The sequence below is a fragment of the Ammospiza nelsoni genome, chromosome 3, assembly GCF_027579445.1.
Source record: "Ammospiza nelsoni isolate bAmmNel1 chromosome 3, bAmmNel1.pri, whole genome shotgun sequence".
In the NCBI taxonomy this organism is placed as follows: domain Eukaryota; kingdom Metazoa; phylum Chordata; class Aves; order Passeriformes; family Passerellidae; genus Ammospiza; species Ammospiza nelsoni.
In genome coordinates this window covers 65322014-65342149 of record NC_080635.1, presented here as the reverse complement: position 1 = coordinate 65342149, position 20136 = coordinate 65322014, and the positions used below count along the sequence as shown (strand labels likewise).

Genomic DNA, 20136 nt, shown 5'->3' with positions numbered 1-20136 from the left:
GTCAAAGTGATCAGGTTAAAAAAAAAATTAAAAATGAGATGACTGCCCTTTCTCACTCCTGCTTCTTTCAGGAAGGCAGATTTCCAAAGGTATCTTCAGGCTCCCTTTTCCTCCCTAAGAGGCAAGCATGAGGAACCACCTCTGCTACAGCTCTATGGAGAGCAACAGGTCTTTATTTCTAATCATCTTAAGTACCTAAGACATGTTTGGTCAATTCACAACCAATTAACAACACAAACCAATCTGTGTCACAAACAAAATTTACTCATAAGTAGGCTTTTGTGAACTTGTACTACTCATGAAAATCTCAGATGCCAGTAAACTGTACCCATGCAACAGGCTGAATATTCAAATGACATATTTAAGCCTTCAAAGATAAGCCCAAAAGCTATTAGCCATTAAAACAATGCTGACAAAGTTAGTTAAGCAAAACTCAGTTAATTTACAAAGGGAATTCTGGGTAAAAGATAGAGAAAACAGTGCATTTATGGCCTCAGTAGAACACTGTGACATGATGTGAAACAACATTGCTGAAAGACTGAATACTCTAATGCCTGTTAGAAAATGTCCATTTGAAAAGAATTAAATTCAAAGTGATGCCTTTTAAAAATCTTTGCTCCAGTAGATCTCATTACCTAGAGAGTTTGCTGTATGACATGAAATGGGCAATCTGAAAGGTCAGCCAGAAAGACTCTCAGGGTTGCTGCACCAATCACAATTTGCTGGGATGTATATAAAACACATGCTCTCCACAGCTAAGAACTGAATCAAGACATTTACATTAATGGGCCTTTGACAGACTAATACTCAATTTTCTTATACTACACAGAAACTGCACAACATGAGCACCATTACAAGATATATAGCATATGGATACCATTAAAGCTCAATTATAAGGAATACTTGCTCATTTATTTCTCTAAGCACTACTCCAAGGAATGTAGCAGCAGTTTCACAGATGTCAAGTGGAAATAGTAGCCTTTCATTTAATTTGCTGAAAGATTGTTCCCTCCTATTAACTAATTTCCTCCTAAACATGTGTCAGTGTTATAACAATAAAAACGTCATTTTAACACGAAGTTTAAACCAGTGAAGGCAAATTGCTGGAACAAACTACTTAGCTGTCTCGCTAACCTCTTATTTCCTTCTCAATAGGTCTCAAACTAGCCCATCATTGTGCAAGTCTCATTTTGTCTTTACCCTCTGCTATATGGATTTCTACAGCAATGTGAATGTAGCTACAGCATTTACTGCTGGGGCTTTACTACTGCTTGTTTAATACAAAACAACTGCTTGTTTAATACAATATTCTGGCAAGTATTTTAAATTATATTCAGTCATACTACATCCTCTAAGCCAGGTGTCCTCAGTTAGGTTATGGTGTGCTTCAGTGTCAAGGTCTGCTCATTAAAAAGAAGGAAACACAAGGACACTCAGTTTTTTTATGTGAGATAGAAAGAGAACACCACAAATTTTGGATGTTGGTTAGGTGCATCCACCTAACTCAATACTTAGAGCCCACATCTGCCTATTGGATAAGAAGTCAGGCTGAATGTCTTCCCCAACATAAAGACATGTTAGTGAGCTCCTACCTTTTCCTGTCCTTACAAGAGTCAGTCTGTAGTGAGCTAAAAGTCAGTCAAGGCAGAACACAATCACCAAAGTGTTACTCATTGGGTTATTCATTTTTAAGGTTGACTTGCCAGGCATTAACTCTCTAGTCACTTTACTACTTACTCTCTACTATAAAATTATATGGCAATATTAGAGAAAAAAACCCAGCAGACAGCCTACACAACATCAAATTGGCCCTGTACTCTTCAATATCTTCATAAATGACTTCCAGAGGTCTGGAAGGGATACTAAGCAAGTTTGCAGATAATGCAAAACTGGGATGAGCTGTTGCCTCCCTTGAGGGGAGGGAGGCTCAGCAGAGAGATCTTGACAAATCAGATGGCTGGGCAATCACCAACCATATGCAGTTCAATGAGGGAAAGTGCTGGATTCTGCATCCAGGATGGGGCAACCCTGGATGTACGGACAGACTGGAGAATGTTATCCTGGAGACCAGTGCTGTGGAAAGGGACCTGGGGATCCTGGTCAATGGCAAGTGGAACATGAGTCAGCAGTGCCCTGGCAGCCAGGAGGGCCAGCGGTGTCCTGGGGGGCATCAGGCTCAGCAGGGCCAGCTGGGCAAGGGAGGGGACTGTCCTGCTCTGCTCTGAGCTGGGGCGGCCTCACCTCCAGTGCTGGGGGCAGTTCTGGGTACCACAACATAAAAAAGAGATTAAAGTATTAGAGAGTGTCCAAAGGAGGACCATGAGGATGGTGAATGGCCTTGAGGGGAAGCCACATGAGGAGTGGCGGAGGTCACTTGGTCTGTTCAGCCTGGAGAAAAAGAGACTGAGGGGAGACCTCACCACAGTCTACATACAGCCTTATTGTGAGGGGAAGAGGAGGGGCAGACACTGATCTCTTCTTTGTGGTGACCAGTGACAAGACCCAATTGAAGTTTTGCAGTACCTTTTAATGCTGAGAGGAAAAACCTCAGATAGCTACAAAAAGCCTTGAGGCATTCACATACATGACAGAATTTGGAGGAGCTTTTGGACATTAGTACCCATGTCAGTTCTTCAACCACCAATTTTCTCAGCACATCTGAATGAGATACAGCACTGGATATCATTTAGGGTTATATTTTATCCTACGTGTCTATGAACTAATTCTTTAATGTGTACTCTTTGTCAGTTGTAGTATCTTGTAGTACATGAAAGAACAGAAAAAAAGTGCAGCTGATCTAACTAAAAGTTACAGTATGATCAAACTGATTTACAGTGCTGGACTGCCTAATCCACCACAGAATTACTTCAAAGAATACATAAGACACTTAAAAATATCTGTTTCTCCTAAGAGCTGCATGTCATGTAACTACTCTTGTTTTGCCATGTGGAAACTGAGCTTTATTATTGCAAATGCTCACAAAAATTGTGTTACATTGGTAACTTCAAAGAAAACAATTACCAAATTTGAAAATAATTTAGAAACGTTGGATATTGACAAAATGGTTTGAAGCAGATTCAAACCATTCAATTATTCGAACAATTCAAATATGAATTATTTGCAACCATGTGTCTAAAGAGAAAGAAAGCCAAATTAACTGTATTCTTTATTAATTTGATTTGTTCCAAAGCGATTTGTTCACTATAACTAATGCAATAAACTGCAGTGCTGCCCATTTGTTAATTTTGAAGAGCAAGCCAGTTTATTAATTTTTTCGATATGAAAAACAAAATGGAATATTTCGGGGTCCTAAAACCACTCATATGCCACCGGCTGCGAAATACAAATCAATAACCAGCATATGATGGTCACCACCACACCACCACCATGCATTATTCACAGTCATTAAGGTCAACCACAAACCTCAGACAATTTGCAAGTTTCATACTTAGTTTTTGATTTTTTGTGATTGTTTTGTTTGGTTGAGTTTTTTTTTTTTTTTTTTTTTTTTTTGTAACTGAGAGTTATGCATGAAGCAAAACTGACATGAGATCTGCGTAAATCTTATTCTCTTCCAATAAACCAACAAAATTTCCAAGTAGGTGCTTTGTAAATTCCAAGGCTGTTATTTGATTAGAGCCTCAGTAAATCACTTCTCCACCTCCCCCAATCCCTTGTATATTTTATTGTCATTACAGAGCAGTCAAATCTTTGAATTTCTGCTTAAAATATTTGATTTAGCTAGCTCTCTGCTCAGATTGAGCTGGATCAAAGAGAAGACACAGAAGGCTTTGCTTTACTCAGTTATCCAAAGCCAGGTTTGTGATCCCCCACATGCCCTGAGAACAAGCAGGTCAACTGTGCCAAACAAATATCCACTTTTAGGCACTTACACTTTACCTACAAAACACAGCACAGCAAGTGGGGGACATGGGAAGAGACACTTAAGAAGTTCAACTCCTGAGCTGAATTAACCTGCTGATGAAGACACCCACATTGATTCCTTGATCTTAATTATTCACAAGCCCTTAGGCATAACCTGCCCACTATTCACTTACCAGTAATATCCAATTTGGACTCTCTAGCTAATGCTTTCTTTTAAAGGAAGCAATAATCTAGGGAGGAAAAGCACATGTCTGAGAAGTGAAAAACCCAAGTCCGCTGAATTCCTGGAGAATGTCTCAAGTACTAGGAGAAAAACTCTTCTCGCAAATGCTGTCCATCTTCTGTTGAAATTTTGCCACAAAAGAACTGAAAGGACAAGATTCACTGGACTGAAAACTTCTGGCTTTTGGTCTCCCCGAACACCTTCTCTAATGCATTCCCAATCAAAACTTAACAACAAAATTCCTAGAACAAGACAAGCAAATTGGCCAGAAGTCTTATGTAAATAAATCAGGTGGTTTTAACTATCTGTTCACTGACAGTGTAAGGATACTGAATAGTTTCAGACCTGATCTACAGGTCTGATCTACACAGATGCTTTGTGCTTTTTCCCAATCACTTGTTAAAAACAAGACTAAATAGAAACCATACTAAGAAGATTACAACTCTTAATAGATTTTAGTAGACCAGGTTTGATAGTTGCAACATCAAGCAGTCTGCTTAAGAGCATTTTCTCTTATCAATTATGCTGCTTGGATCCTAGTTGTAATTTCTGTTCAGTATCGTCTAATTTCCTAATAGACAAGAGGCTCTGAGCACGGGGTGACCCACAATAACCTTCATGCCTCATAAAGAAAGCAAGAAGGGCACAAATACTCTCCCCCTCATGTCACCTTGTCATGCTAATTCAATACACCTAGGTAATTTCTATTTTCTCCTTGCATTTCTGAAAAACATATAGGGATAGATTATGAAAAATGTAGACTAGAATGACCGTTACGGTAATTGCACTGGTTACAGTTATTAAATTGTCAAAATTAAGTCAATAAAAGTTTTAGTAACACCATTATATTACTTGATTAGTTTTGAAAGTGATTATCATAAGAACTCTATTTAATTGGAAGCATCTCAATTTACAGGATACATTAAATTCTCAGTAGCATTTTAAGACACTTCAACATATGCAGGTCAATTACTAGTAATCACAGATTCATACAACTGCTTCAGAAGAAATTTCAGTACAACACTGGTAAAAAATGATAGATGGTTCTAAAAATTAAAACTGAACCTCAGCTCTGAAAGGTAAAGGTGAACTTCAACTCACATTATTATGGTAAAAGGCCATATCCAACATCTATGCTGTTAAAAACATTCTGAAATGCTAAAAAAATATGAGCAAGGATTAGAGAACAGTTGTCTACCTTAGAACAGATGATGATAATTTGTGAGGACTGCCAAATTACTGAAATGCACTAACTGCACTCATGCCCAGCTGCACATTAATTACTAGATTAGAAAGTTATAATTAATTTTCTTAGTATCACTACACCGCTTTTCTTCCTTGAGTTAATAAAAACAGATTGCAATCAATCTTTGTTAATTCCTGCTGCAGAACATGACTGCCATAGCTATTTCCATCCACGAAGAACTCCACATGCACAGCTCTTGCACTAATACCCTGCCTAGAAGCTGAATCTTCACTTTAATGAAGCGTTGTAATAAGGCCAATAAATTATAAATTATAATTTGACTTAGTGTAGTCGGTAGAAAAACCACAAAAGCTTAAAAATTAATTCTTGAAGAATCTTCTTAATGACAAAAGGTAGAAGTGGATACCGTGTTCCAATGTCTTTTGAACAGGAAAAGAGGGCTTACTCATAGTGGCATTGTTGAAAACCTTCACTGGTGAGACTTGTAAAATTTCTTTATCAACTGACTTTGTCATCAAAAGTGCTCCAGACCTTTGCACATATTGCAAGAAATTTTGAGGACTAGTAAAGAAAAGCAACTTTATAGAGATACAGGGTAAAGTTCATCAAAGTTCTCATGAAGAGCATTCAGTTATGCAGCAAAGATAATTAAAGCAGCATTCAAATAGCATATATTTCCCTGTGCCCACATCTGTGTTAGTAACAAAAGGTGTTTTTGTAAAATGGAAGGGATTATTCATGTAAAGTCAATGCACTGTTTTTTCATTTTCCATTAAGCCCAAAAGTTTGTATCTTTCTCCAACCTCATTACTGCTTAAAATGTACATTTTTTCCCTCTCAGTTTCCCTCCTTTGTAAAAGATGAGTGTAGAACTATGAGAATTATGATATTGTGGCATCCAAAGTGTGGTAGCCTATTCTATTTTGATCTAATGGAAGTCTTCACATGGTCAGCTTAAGTGTGAAAGAAAGAAAGGGAAGAGCAAATGTCAGCAACAAATGAAGGTTGACAATATCTGTTATTTGGGTGATTGTGTTTTGTAATGTTTATGAAGTCTTCTGGGGAATGGTAAAGAGGAAGTAATGTTGTATTTGTGAAAGACTAGAGATAAGAAAAGGGATTTTAAGAGAATATATAGCCTTCAGCAGCAAAGGCAGGCACAAGCTTTTTATTAAGTATCTTTTTTTCTCTCAAGCTCCTCTAGAAGAGCCCAATTTGCCCTTACACTGCTAAATATTATAAATATGTTTTTATACATACATGTAAAACATCTATAAGTTTGTGCTGAGGTATACATACACACCCCTCCACCTCCAAAGTATACCAAAATACACATAGGCTTGATTAGCAGTCTTTCCAGAGTATTCAAATATTTCAATATATTTAAGATCTTAAGGAACAATGTATTAGATGATACCCTCGGACAAGTGTAGGATTTATGGATCAACTATTCCATAAATGATCATACCTTAAAGCAGCAACTTTAGTATACATCCCATTGAGGGGCTGCAGAGAGCCAATCAGCAAGGTGAACTAAGGAACATTAGGGATGTAGGAATGCAAGGAGGTAAAGAAGGAAGGATGGACTGGGGGATGGAAGATAGGAAGGGGAGGAAATTAATAACAGTCTGTCCAGAAGTCTCAGAAGACACATGTGGGACAGTATCCAGTACAATTCTCAAACATTAATTTTCACATGCCATCAAACTGAAACATCTGGAAAAAGGTTCAGAGAAGCAACCCTCAGACTGGGAAAACATGATACATCCAGGATTCAGATTCCTCTTGTGGAGGATGTGTGGGCAAGGACAGAATCACAGCTCAGCAGAGAAAACTATCAGAGCTGAAAATGATCACTAGTGTGTTTCTCCTCCAAAATCAAAATGGATTAGAAGAGGGGAGCAAGCATGGAAGAGGAGTAGCAGGGTTAGAAAATACACAAAGTAGAGCAGGATCAAAGACAGACTGCAAGAGTTTTGATTAACAGAAGGCTTACCACAAAAAGGAACTGGATGGCCTCAGAATCTTGGCACTAAAATATTGCAACTTAGATCAAGGATCTGGATGTTTAAGGGACACTATGAGAAAAAATGTAGCTGTTTTCCAACCAAAATCTGTGCTGTTACAATGATCAACATCTAGATAACTAAAAGTAACAAACACAGCACCACAGGCATCTGCATTTAATGCTGAGATTATTGTTTAAAAAAAATTAAACAATATTTTTCTGTGTTTTGTATTCAGCTGGGTGCATGAAGCTGGTCATAAAGCTGAGAAAATGCAAGTACCAATCAGTAATTATCCAAACAGGCAAGCAATTAATACTTACATCATACCTGAAAAGAAAGAAAACTCTTGAATTCTCACCAAATCTTAGAAATAACTGAACGATTACAAATAATAAACTTTTGTTTCTGTTAAAAGGTAAAGCAAAAAATGAACCTGTGTGAATATTCTTACTATTCTGATATAACAGACTGATTTCTAGGGGAAAAATGATAGCTCATTTTGTGCTAATTTGTTGTTTTAAATGTCAATCTAAAAGATTAAATGGAAAACGGTACTGCAAGAGTATCTGACATACCCATGAAAACACATATGCCATGAATTTCAGAATAACAAAAAGGTGTCAGAAGCAGTAAGGAATAGTCATCTTAAAATTAAACATGCCTATAAAAATGGCACAACACACACCCCTCAACACTGGTACAATGAAACTGAAAGCCACAAAATTCAAGTTTCATGGTATTAATTAGATTATGAAGTGCTAAAAAAAGATGTTGAAAATTCAGATAAGTAAAACTGTTGTTTGTGATGTACATGATGCACTGGACCTGCGTCACCGGCAGCAGGGTTTTGGCTGTCCAGCTGAGAGGCCATGGTTTGGTGCAGGTTAAGGAGAGAGCCTCCTGTATAGCAGCAGCAAGAAACCAGAAAATGATGAATAAAGATTTACCAATTAATTTACCAATGAATTTACATACATCTATCTGTGTGTTTATCTGAAACCAAAGAAGTATTGAAGGAAATTGCTTTTTCAGCAAGGGAAAAACCCCAGTATTCTTTGAAGATGACAGCAGAATCTGTTCTCTGTAACAAAAAAATAGACTTAGCAACTCTTGTTCATGCTCATCATTTTAGGATGGTAAGAATGCAGAGTAACTACAAACATCAGTCAGCTATTTCCTTGGTCAATTTCAATTCTTATAATCTACCACATCATATAGGTGCTAAAACCACTGCAGGAAAAATAACCAAACAACCTCACATAGCTGAGAATTCAACCAGGTGGAAGTTTCAAATTCCAGCTAAAATACACAAGCAAAGCACTTTGCAAATGCCCCTCTTCCGTTTCTCATGGTCTTTTCAGGATTTCCCTAATGAGACATGAGTCATGGATTTTGCAGGCAGAATCCTGCAAATGTACATAGATTGTAACAAATACATAAAGTGAACAAATCATAAGCGGCTTCATAATTTATCTGTTGGAAAATTCTTAGGTGGAACAATCCCAACACAACTATTGTTTTTAGATAATGTGTTGGGATTCATAAAATTAGAGGGTTTTGAGAAATCAGCTCACAACACTGATTCGGAGTGTCCCATTCCGTTCGTGTCTGTATATAGCTTGCTGACGGCAAAAATAATGTGCTTTCTTTGAGGTAAATTGAATTGTGGTGAAAGTGACTGAGAAGTACTTCTGCTCATTTAATGCATTTAATGAAAACTGAAGTCTCTAGAAAGTGATTCCCTTCCCTCTGAAGGAAGCCTCTTTTGACAGTCACACTTTGTCTGCTGTAAGATTATCATTTACTATACACAGATAAAAATTAGGTCATACATGATACAAGCAATTAAAAGGGAAATGATCTTTAACCAAGTGCAAAGATTAATGTGCCTTCACTCAGGGGTCAGCATTCCCAGCATGTTCAGTATCATGGAAAAGCCAGGCCCTGGGCACTTGATTTCGGGGCAGGATAAATGCTCCTCAAGCTGCTTCACAGTGCCCTTTGCAGTGTCCCACTGCAGCAGGAGCTTGTTCCTGCAACACGCAAATGCATCCCACCTGGAGCTGGGCCTCATCCTGCACATCCTCACAAACAGCTCCAACTCCCAAACATGTCTGGCAATTCAATACTAAGGGGTCCCTTGCAACTCTTAGGCAACAGGAAGGTATGGCATAGAAACAACTCCTGATTATCTGCCAATATCGAGGTGATAACAGCACTTATCCAGCTCAAGCAGGAGCACCAGCAACACCCCTAGCCATATGCTCATTTATATAAGCCTATTCTCAATAAATGTGATTTGAAAAACTTGCAGAGAAGCAAGAATGGTTTTAACTTAGGAAGCAAACTGAGGATCTGATGCAGCTTTCCCACCCTATGTCACTGCATTTCAAGGAAGGGCTGGTTACAACCAGACTGGCAGGAAATTGGATGTGCATGCTTGGTACATGCCACCTATTGGCACATGAACTTCCCAGTCCTGGTTTCCTCTAGGGCAAAACACAAAACAGCTCACCCTGCCTATCCTCCCCCTTTCTAGCACAGAAAACCTTTCTATGTTCTTTATAAATGACACACCAAAAAAGCAGTTCCCCATTTTTTAAAGCCATCAAGACAAAATCTCATGACAGTCAGGAAGGTTTTGATGCCCTGGGGAGCATCTGCTGATGAGGGGCACAAGGCCCAGGCAGTGGAGCCTCTGGTAAGCAGCTGGTTTCTGTGGGACTGTCTGGCAGCAGGTTTGTTTGGTTTTGTGAAAGAACATTACCTATTGTTAGCACCACAGAGATCTATAAAGTGTTTGTAATTGTACATTTTGTGCTGAGGAGTACCATAACTAATACTCACATAGGCTTTTACACAGATAAGTAATATGATAATTATGAACTTGCAAGTATCTATACTCATTTTATATTGCACTAATAAACTGTGGGGGAAAAGTGTTTAAACTTAGAATCTGGGACTAGGATCTTTCTTTTGGCTATAAAGAAAGCACTTCAACTGAGAAGGATATTTTGCAGTAATAATAATAGGTCCCAATTCTTCCTGTGTTATTGCCAGAGGGCAGCCTCCCATGCAAATCCTGCATTACAATATTGAATTGAAGCTGCTAGTTGAATAATAAAGCCTATCATTATGGGCTATCACCAAAATAACATTTTTCTTGGTTCTTTTCCTTTCTCGACAAAGAGCTACATTGCTTGAACTATCTCATGAAATTTTTGTGATATTATTATAAATGAGATTTTTTGCATTGCTTAATGGTAAATCAGACATCACCACAGGTCAAATATACTGAATATTGAATAGAAAGCACTAGTCATGCAATGTGGAACCAGCTACTCATTTCAGCTGAGGTGACAACACAGCAAGGAATTCCAGATGAGGCAAACACATGGCAAGCAATTTGTTTCCTGTGGTGTTCTAACATGTCCTAAAACATAGAAATTTTACATTTTCTGTTATTTAACATGCATGAATATTTTTCCAGGTTGTTTTTCAATACTGACTAAGAAATGTAAACTTTTTTATGAATCATGCAATGAACTGAAATGACTGTGTTGAAAAAATACCCTTTGCTGAAATCATCCTTGTCACTAGTTACTTATAAATTAGGATGTAATTAATTTCCTCATCTCAAGATGTCAGTGCTTCCAATTAATTGTGCAAGGTCTTCTTTAGTCAATGGAAAGAGATCAGTATATCCAGACAGCAGAGCATTCTATGCCAAAACATATGTTTAACACAAAACAAATAATTTTTAGAGAGACAAAGTTCAGCCAGAATTTTCCCTTTGCATCCAGTGCTAACACAAATCCACACTGCAATCCAAATGCCTGAAGGCAAAAGTCTGCTTTCCATTGGTCTCCTTTGCTGCGGGGGAAATCTCAGTGTTTAACTCAATATCCAAATCCTTTTTTTGTTATCATTACCACTTTATTACATCAGTGGAGTCATTTGCCAAAGCCACACATACAAAGCCTTTATAAAGTATGTCTGCTACTTTTAGCTTTTTTCTTAGGTAATTTTGATTTCTTCCTCTAAAATTATGCCAAAATTAGACAGAAGGGATATAGTTAAAGATTTCATCTAAACACAGTTCTGCGTGATCCTACAATAACAAACTGTGCAGACAGGGTGAGCTTTTCATATCCAAACTCTCTTTTAAAATAGGTTTATTCTTGCCAAATACAGTCAAATTTGAAGAATAGCTTATTTACTAAACTCTTCAAACCTCTGCAAATTCTGCAAGTGCTTTTTAAAATTTATTTATTTTTAAATTTATACACTGGAGTTAGCAGTGCAAACCAGCAAAATTAAATTATCCATCCTGGTTAAAACTCTGCAAAAAAAGTGCTTCTTGTGAGTAAAAGCATGAACTGCTAATTCTGTTAAAGAATATAGTATCATGCAAAAATTTTGCAAAATAATGCAACAATCAATCACATTTCAGACATTTCTGACTGTAAGTGGGAGAATCAAGCTGTCAAAAAGGTTTACTGAACTTACATGTTTGGATCCCTTTGTAATAGTCTCAAACTTTCTCAATGCATTAAAACTCCTTACTAACTATAAAGATATGAACTCTTAGATGCATTATGATGTTTTGAAGATGTCACAGAACTCAAAAAGAATCATTCTGCTTTATGCTGAATTAATGAGTTTTTCTAATGAAGTACCACACACACAAGATCTTTGGAAAACCATGAGACTCCAAATATGTTTTGAAATTGGCAATTACTTTGAAATATTTTCAAGTAAATCCCATTGTTTAAAGGTCAACATTTCACACCTCCAAGGTGGTTGTTTCATTGGCCACATTTTCACCTACAAGGAAAGTGCTGAGAGGGAAGCTCCTTTAAATGTCTGCAACCTAAATCACTGCCACCAGCAGTCTGAAATACCAGAGTCAGTGTCTCATAAGACAATACCACCTGTGTGTGTCACCCTTCCAAACTGTTGCATTTTAGCATAAAACCCCTCTCCAAAGCAGCCAGGTTCTGCTGGGCAAGCTGAGATGGTGGCAGAACCATCCTATTCAGCACTACTGTCACAGAACAGAAATCTTAGCTGGTGGTAAAAAGTTGTTCTAAATAAAAAAGCTATGGGTGACTTTTTTTTGCTATTTTTTTTCCCAAGTGATGTGAGATAAAAAACAGTGTTTGAAACTGTGCTATGGGTTTATCTCCTTGTTCTGAACACACAGTGGCTGCAAGGGCTCAGAAGTGCCAAGAAACTCTTGTTTAAACTAAACACTTTGAGGATTGGAAAGACCTCCAGCATAACTTAACTGTGCTGTACACAATGTAGCAATTTGAAAAAACAGTAATTTTGAAAGTCAAAAGAGGATCTTGCTTTAAAATCATGCTGACAACATCCCAGTGACATAAATATTGCAGCTCTGCCACTTCCATTCTCAGTTACCTATGAATAACTACTTTGTGCAAACAATTTAGCAAGGCCCCTGCTATTTCACTTCATAAAGTATGTTATATTGAATACAACTCAGATCCACTATTTATGCACAATCAATATTAAACTGTAAAAGGCAAAGACTCCTGAACTGACACCAGACACAGTAAACATTCTACAATTATGTCAAGTAAATCTTACCAGTCCCTGTGGTTTGATTTCAATACAAATCAATCACATGTATTTCAAATTCCTCTTTTGTAACTTCTGCTAGGCTTTCCCACTCTGACCCACTCCAATAAAATCTCACAGCTTTTCCTTCTATACAACACTTCCCATGACCCTTTTAAGCCAGAAATTATTATATAATTTAGATTTGTCAGTGAGCCAGAGAAACAGGCACAGTATCTCCCTTACCACAACAACACCTATGAACAAGCTGGACTTCCAAAAAACCTCCGTTTCCAGAAATAAAAATATTATTTACACTAGTTGAAACTTTTTCATTAAGGCAAGCCATAACTATTTTTCAAAGTTTCAGATGCACTTAAAGGTTATATGCTACATTGATTCTTCATAAAAAGGCAGGCACTTAAATGCCTAGCAGTATTGCTACATCACAGCACACAAGGCACAATAAATAAAACTATGCAACTGGTCAATGTATAGAGGGCAAACACTTAATGGAAAATATACTCTTTCATATAGAAATTCTTCTGGGTTCCTTAGTGGCAAAGAGTAATGCGGTCTTATTGGAAATAGTGACTAAAATCCAGCTACAGGTCTGCTTTCAAAGGGGGAAAAGTGACATAAAGACAAAATTTCTATCTGAAAGAGGAAAAAAACCTCAGACTTTTATACTCAGATGTTTACTCCCGATTGATTCAACAGAATAACAACAATCTGGGTTCTTTTTTGTATTTGACAGCTGGGCATCATCCCATAAACACAAGCCCCATACAGCTCTCCCTTTAATAGTTACAGGGGTAATAATAAATAGATGTGTTAAAAAGATTATTTGAACTTGCAACTTGATGCAAGTCTGGGTATTTGTTAAAATTACCTAATTCACTGAGTTATAATTTCAGATTTTTAAAATTTCTATAAATCTGACAGGTAAATTACAGAAATACAAAAGCAATCTGATTGATCAGTCATAAACTACTTAAAGTTTATAGAGAAAGAGAAATTACAATTTTAGCATGGAGAACCCAGATTGTCACAGCTTACTAGGAAGAAGAAAGGATCTAGTAGTATTTTCAGAAACTGTTATAGTTAGTATTTTAAAAGTACAGAAGCAAAGGATATCTAAACAAAGGATTTGTGTTAGAGAGGAAAACAAATAAGTAAACAAATAAAGAAATAAAAGTGGCTTTGCCACTTTGTGCTTCTTATCCCCAAAAATAAGACTCAAACCTGTCTGTCAACCCACCACTGCTTTACACACTTCTCTCTACAGCCCTTTCCGCCCCTGTTTTAAACCAGGAGAGTCCACAAGTGCTATACCACACAGTTTACTTAAATAATCAAGCGAGCCATAGAAGGAACTTCAAATTTTGCAGCACAAGCAGAAGTGAAAAACAGATGCTGAAGATGAACTGAAAATACAAAGCGACATCAGAAATGTGGAAGTGCAACTGAAATTTTAGAAAGAAAGAGAAGGAAATCCCCCTACAAACCACTCATTGATCTAATTTTTTAAATTTTACTTTAGACACCAAAGGAAAATTTTCAAGCAAACATACTCATAAATTGGCAAGTATTTTTAGCTGAAGAATAGTACAATGAACTTTTTATCATACTTGATAGCAAGAGTTCCAAAAACAAGACAGTAAGTGTCCCATGATTACATGGTGAGGAAAGAGGCAGGATGAACTGAAACAATGGAAAAGATAAAGAGAATAATACTTCACTTGGATGTCTTTGGTATGCAAGGAGACAAAAGCACATATATATGTTTACACAGAGGCATGCAAGAAGTGAGCAAATCTGGCTACGATGATACAGGATAAGCAGAGAGAACCAATTATTTTCTGAAGAACATTTGCAAAGTTAAACAAATATCCAGCTCATCTCTTAATCCAAAAATAATAATTTAAAAATAACCACTGACATCCATAATCTATTGTGAGTGTTTTCCAATTTGAAGCACAAATCAAAATAAAATCAAACTAATCAGAAATGAGGCACATCAGATCCGCACTGTATGCAGGCTTCAGTGGCTTAGCATCTCCTAAGCCTGGATGACAGCATATTTGTTTACTCACAGCATTATGGAAGAGTCATCTACTGAAGGTCAAAGCTAGGCAGATGTGCAAGGATTCAGAATGAAAAACCAAGAACCCAGCATTTCATGTCAATTTTTCTGCCACAGCAAAGGAAATTATTTCAGCAGAAGTCCTCTTTCACTTTTGTGCCAGGTAAGAAACAAATCCCTTTTGCATTACCACCTTGCACTGCTGGCAGCTGACATCTGTAGTGCCCCCACAGCAGTTGTTGTGAGAAGGTAGGAACAAACCATAAAGATTTACCACATAATTTGGACTATATGCAAAAAGAACATTGATATATTAACAGTTAAGGAGAGATTTAGACAAGGGCTATATAAAAGAGATATTTTTAGCCTGAATACTTTATGCATGCTTAAACATACTATGTAGAGTAAGGTTTGTTGCAATTACAAACATATGCAAGGCTTTTGTATTCAGAATTTTCTCTAACAGCTTAAAAACAAATAACCAACATGCCTCAAGCTGCTGTACTACTGAACTTGTGCAGAACTTATTAAAGCCTGTTGAGGAAAAATTGTTAGCATGCCTGTAAGTAACCAGCCAAAGTCCACAGATCATCACCAGGCAGCAGTTAGCCAGCCGCTTCAATGATGAGAAAGTCCAGGAGTCACTAACTCCCTCCTGCTCCCACAAACAGATGTGCTTTTTTTGGCTTTCTACCTCGCTGCTGTTTGAAAGGAAGGTGGAAGATAAGCCTGTCTGAACTGACATGCCAGGGGTTTCTGTAGGTCTGGCCCTGAGCAGTTTACTGGGAAGCTAGAAGCAAACACAGCCAATCAAGCAATATTTCAGTGTCCATCCCACTGTGGGGAGAAGTTGCACTCATAAATACAGAGCAAGCAAGGGACAGCAGAAGATGCTGACTGTCAAGGAGGCAGCCACTCAAAAAAACACATCACCATCACACGCACATGTGAAATTCTTTTTATTCACTTTCTTGTGACGAGTGATGCTTGGGTTTATGATCAGAATGAAGAAAGTTGATGTATCCTTATGAATACACAGATACACCCCACAGGTGTAACTGTCAATATTCTTCACCAAGCACTGCAAAGAAACCATTTTCTTCACCAGCACAGTATCACAGGTAGCAGTCCTGAGATGGACCAAGGAATTGCTGACATGTCTGGAGCCAGATACTGGAGGCAAGAGTGACTTCAGGAAAGCAACCATCCCCTACAGAGCAGCAAACACAGAGCTGCCTTCAAACCATGGCTGCCCAAAGCAAAACCACTCCTTGGGAGAAGGTAGAAAACAGTCTTGTGTAGCTGGTATTCCTCTTGTTTATTGGTATGAAGGACATGCTTATACCCCATTTGAGAACAGGTAAAAAAAAGAGCACAAAGTGGCCAGAAAACTTTCAAAGTAGCACATGTTCTAATGCTCTCAGACTAAAACAACACTAAAAGGACTTCAGGATGAGCAACATACTAACTGACAAAAACACACTGTTCTTAAATGAATAAATATATTTCTGTATGTGTCCTTCTGTGTGCAACATATATCCACTTAAATATCCCAATTTAAACTATAGAGCCAGAAGGACAAAAACTCTGCAGCAATTGTAATAGTTTTGTGGCAAAGATGGATTCAACATATTTTTTTATGTGTTTCTAGTAAAAAGCAGTAGTTTTACCTCTTGATATTAAGTAATGCCCAAGGTATCCCAGTGGGAGTGTTGAAAGCAGGTAGCAATTTCTCTCCAAGCTCCACTGCCTTTTTTCGGAAAACCTGAAAGTTAAGAAGAAACCAAGTGTTGGAAAATGTATTGTTGCTCCAACTCAATTCATTTAGCCAATATCATTATTGAGCATATGGCACAATCCATCTCAGCACAATGAAGCATCCCTGCTCCTTCAGTGTGACATCAAAGGAACAAAGCAGCACAGTCTGTTTCCATTGCACCTGGTGAGGAGAGAACTCACACAGCAGGAGCACACAGTGACAATGCCCAGATGACCTGCTCCTGGCACCACCAGCATCGAGCCAGAAGCACCAGCACAGCCAGACCTGACCCTGCAGAGCAGGGCACGCACTCCTGGCTGCCCCTGCTGGCGCCCTGTGCTCAGGGAAGGGGCTGTGAGCCAAAGATGCTTCTGCACCCTGCCTGGCTGGCCAGCAGCTCCCTGCCCCAGGTGCCATGTCCTCCTGGAGCATGGGGACACAGCCGCAGCAAGGTCACCTTTGCTCTCTGTCAGGTTTGTTCACGGGCTCAGCACGCTGCGGGAGCCTGGGCTGCATTGCCAACCTTGCAAGGGCAGTCTGTGGGAAAAACATTCCCCCACATCACCACACATTTTGCAGTGCTCCAGTCTTTATGGACTCAGCTGGCTTACACCCAGAGAGTGCCAGCGCCACAATTAATCAAAAAATTGCAATATACCCCTGCGGCCAATGAGACTTAACTGATGCACAGCATCCAAAGAGTTTCAGCTTCCATTTCAAAAACATAAAGCAGAAAGACCCCACATGCTTACCATATGCCCACAAGAATGACAGACAATTTAACAAGAGGAAGTTTGTGTCCAGGTAAACAGTTAAAAACCTGGAACAAAGAGGATTTTGCTTTTCTTCAACTGCCAGCTCAGCTCAGGTTACATTAACCTTACTGTTTGTGCACTGAGCGCTCTACTAAGAGAGTTTTTAATTAGAAACAATATTGTTCCAACTTAAATATAGAAACCTATTTAGTGATTTCAATATGTGGATGTTCAAGGCCTATCTGCGTGGAATTACACTGGGATCTTGTGCAACACTGAAAGAGATTATCCCAGGTGTAGTAGTCAAAATAGCAAAGTCACCTTCATTGTTCTCTCTTTCTAATAATGGTGGTTCCTTTCAACTCGTTTTTTGTCCTCACACATATTTATGATGGATTTATACTTATTTATGCATTAGAAATCAGTTTGTACATCTGATGCATCTTGTGGTGCAGCCATGCATACATGTCTACGTGCATATATAAAGATATTTGCTGGGCAAAACAAGGTAATGAAGAAATTTCTTTCCACAAAAATAAAATACAGTTTGTAAAATGCCACCTTCTAAAAGCCACATTGAAGGAAGGTTTTTACTATTGAAAAAATATGTGATCAGGGGAGAATATAAAACTCTGGAATGTACTATAAAGAAGCTCCAGACTATCCCATCCCACGGTCTCTCCATATGATACAGATCTCCAGATTTCTCTGGCAATGGTCCAAGATTTAGAAATACAGTAAAATATATTTTGAGGGAGCTTAACTAATTTCAAGCCAAATTATGTCTGGAGTCAGAAAACTTTCTTGAGTGGATTGCATCAGAGTGCTGGGAGAAACCTGAAGCAAAGCAGCAGGGAAAACAATTTGCTCAGAAATCCCTTCACAATCCATGATATTTCTAACTTCCCAGTATACCAATTATGTGGATTCTGATGAGAATTAGTTATAGATTTGTGATCTTTATCTAGCACATAATTCAGTCTTCCCAAGGCTTACAGCCTTGGTGAACACTCAGAACCAGTTAGTGCAGAACATAATCACCTCTGAGCAGATTTCCTTGGGAGGAGCCAGGGACAGTCACCCACTGGGAGTGCACAAGCTTTCCCTCATTTCACAGCCATGTTTTTCACCTTGGTCTGCTGAAATCAAACCTATCCTTTGCTCTTACAGCACAAGAGAGCCTTTCACAGCATATGGAGTGATCAACTCATCAGCCTCTCTGCCCTGAAACATGGAAGTACTGACAGGAGAGTGGCTGCAATCATCCTCCTAAGCCACGGGCACACCAGGACCCTGATATTCTGTAGAAGAATCTGCTGCACAGCAAAAACCCCCCACCTTCAACCATGCATAAAGGGGCTAGATAGATATCTTATGGAATGCTGTCAAATGTGCCACATGTATTCTTTTTAGCTGTTTATGTAAGGACAAGAGGAGACTTCCCCTTCAAAACACACACACACACTTACTCACTGCAGAGGCAGCAATGCTCAGTACCTGCTGTACCTTGCAGGTATCAATCCCTCATCCTTAAAAAGACTACATGTGAGCTCAGAATTAGATCTTTTCCAATAATTGCTTCTGGACAAAACATGTGATATTTTAGCATCTTAATTTGATGTCGAGCAATAATGCTTCACTTTGAAGTATTTCTACCAAGTCTAACATATTTTAAAAATTCTACTGTATTTATTTTATAAATAAACAACACAAATTCTCTCAAAATAAAAATTGCCTGCTTTATGGAAATGTCACAAACAATGGCTATCAAAAAATAAACATATGAGACACAAAGCATTAAGTATTGTTCCATGTATGGATATGGAAGGAAAAGGTAATTCAATTCTGTCAAAGCTAGTGTCCTGAACACCAACATTAGAATACACAGTGAAGCCAGGCATTCTAACTTTTTTCTTGTCCAAAATGCACCTCTTCCAATGCACTAGACAATTTTCATAGTAGGCAATTAGGAAAATAGAATTTTAAAATATTTTTAAACCATCATACAATTTTGAAACAAGTGCTGAGGTGAAGATGCACTTATTGTTTACATGAGAATTTCAACAGGTTATTACTAAAGCATGCTGGTGATTTTCCTTCTCCTTCCAAAGTTAAAAATAAAAATCAACTATGGACATTGCCTATTTTTATCTCTAGATCTTACTTAACATGGCTGAACAACTGACAGGCAAATCACTATCCATGAAGAAGAATGGCATAGACAATAATGACAAGACTACAACAACACTGAATGACTGAGCACAATAAATTGTAGCCTCCTGCAGTAAAATTATTCTCTTTCAGCTAGGATAAAAGGGTGAAGATAAAGAAAGGAACCCCTTTATTTCTCAATTTGCAACTTTAGAAGTTTATAATAAAAATAATAGGAAAAGCAGGTGCTGCAATTATTGCACATCATCCACAATGTTCACTGCATTTTTCTTCTGCAGAAACCTACAGTATTGGAAAAGAAATAAATATTGTACTGGGTAAGATTTTTTTTTTAGTAATACAAGTAAATAAACAATAGGAGCTTCTACTTATTATCTCTTCTTGTGAATTGAATTCCAACTTTTCCCAAGCCCTGATCCTTCCCCACTACCACCAGTAAAGTGACTGTTTGGCAAGC

At 38.0% G+C, this 20136-nt stretch overlaps 1 protein-coding gene across 2 annotated transcripts in view; it reads right to left on the bottom strand.

Annotated features, from left to right (window-relative positions):
* MAN1A1 (mannosidase alpha class 1A member 1) overlaps positions 1–20136 on the bottom strand; it is a 139453-nt gene that overhangs the window by 43895 nt on the left and 75422 nt on the right. For both annotated transcript variants that reach the window (XR_009418040.1, XM_059467867.1), the window contains exon 5: positions 16664–16758. Coding sequence is in view for 1 of the 2 variants with exons in the window: in XM_059467867.1 (XP_059323850.1) it covers positions 16664–16758 (95 nt within the window). In the remaining variant the exon portion in view is untranslated. The remainder of the gene's footprint in view (positions 1–16663; positions 16759–20136) is intronic.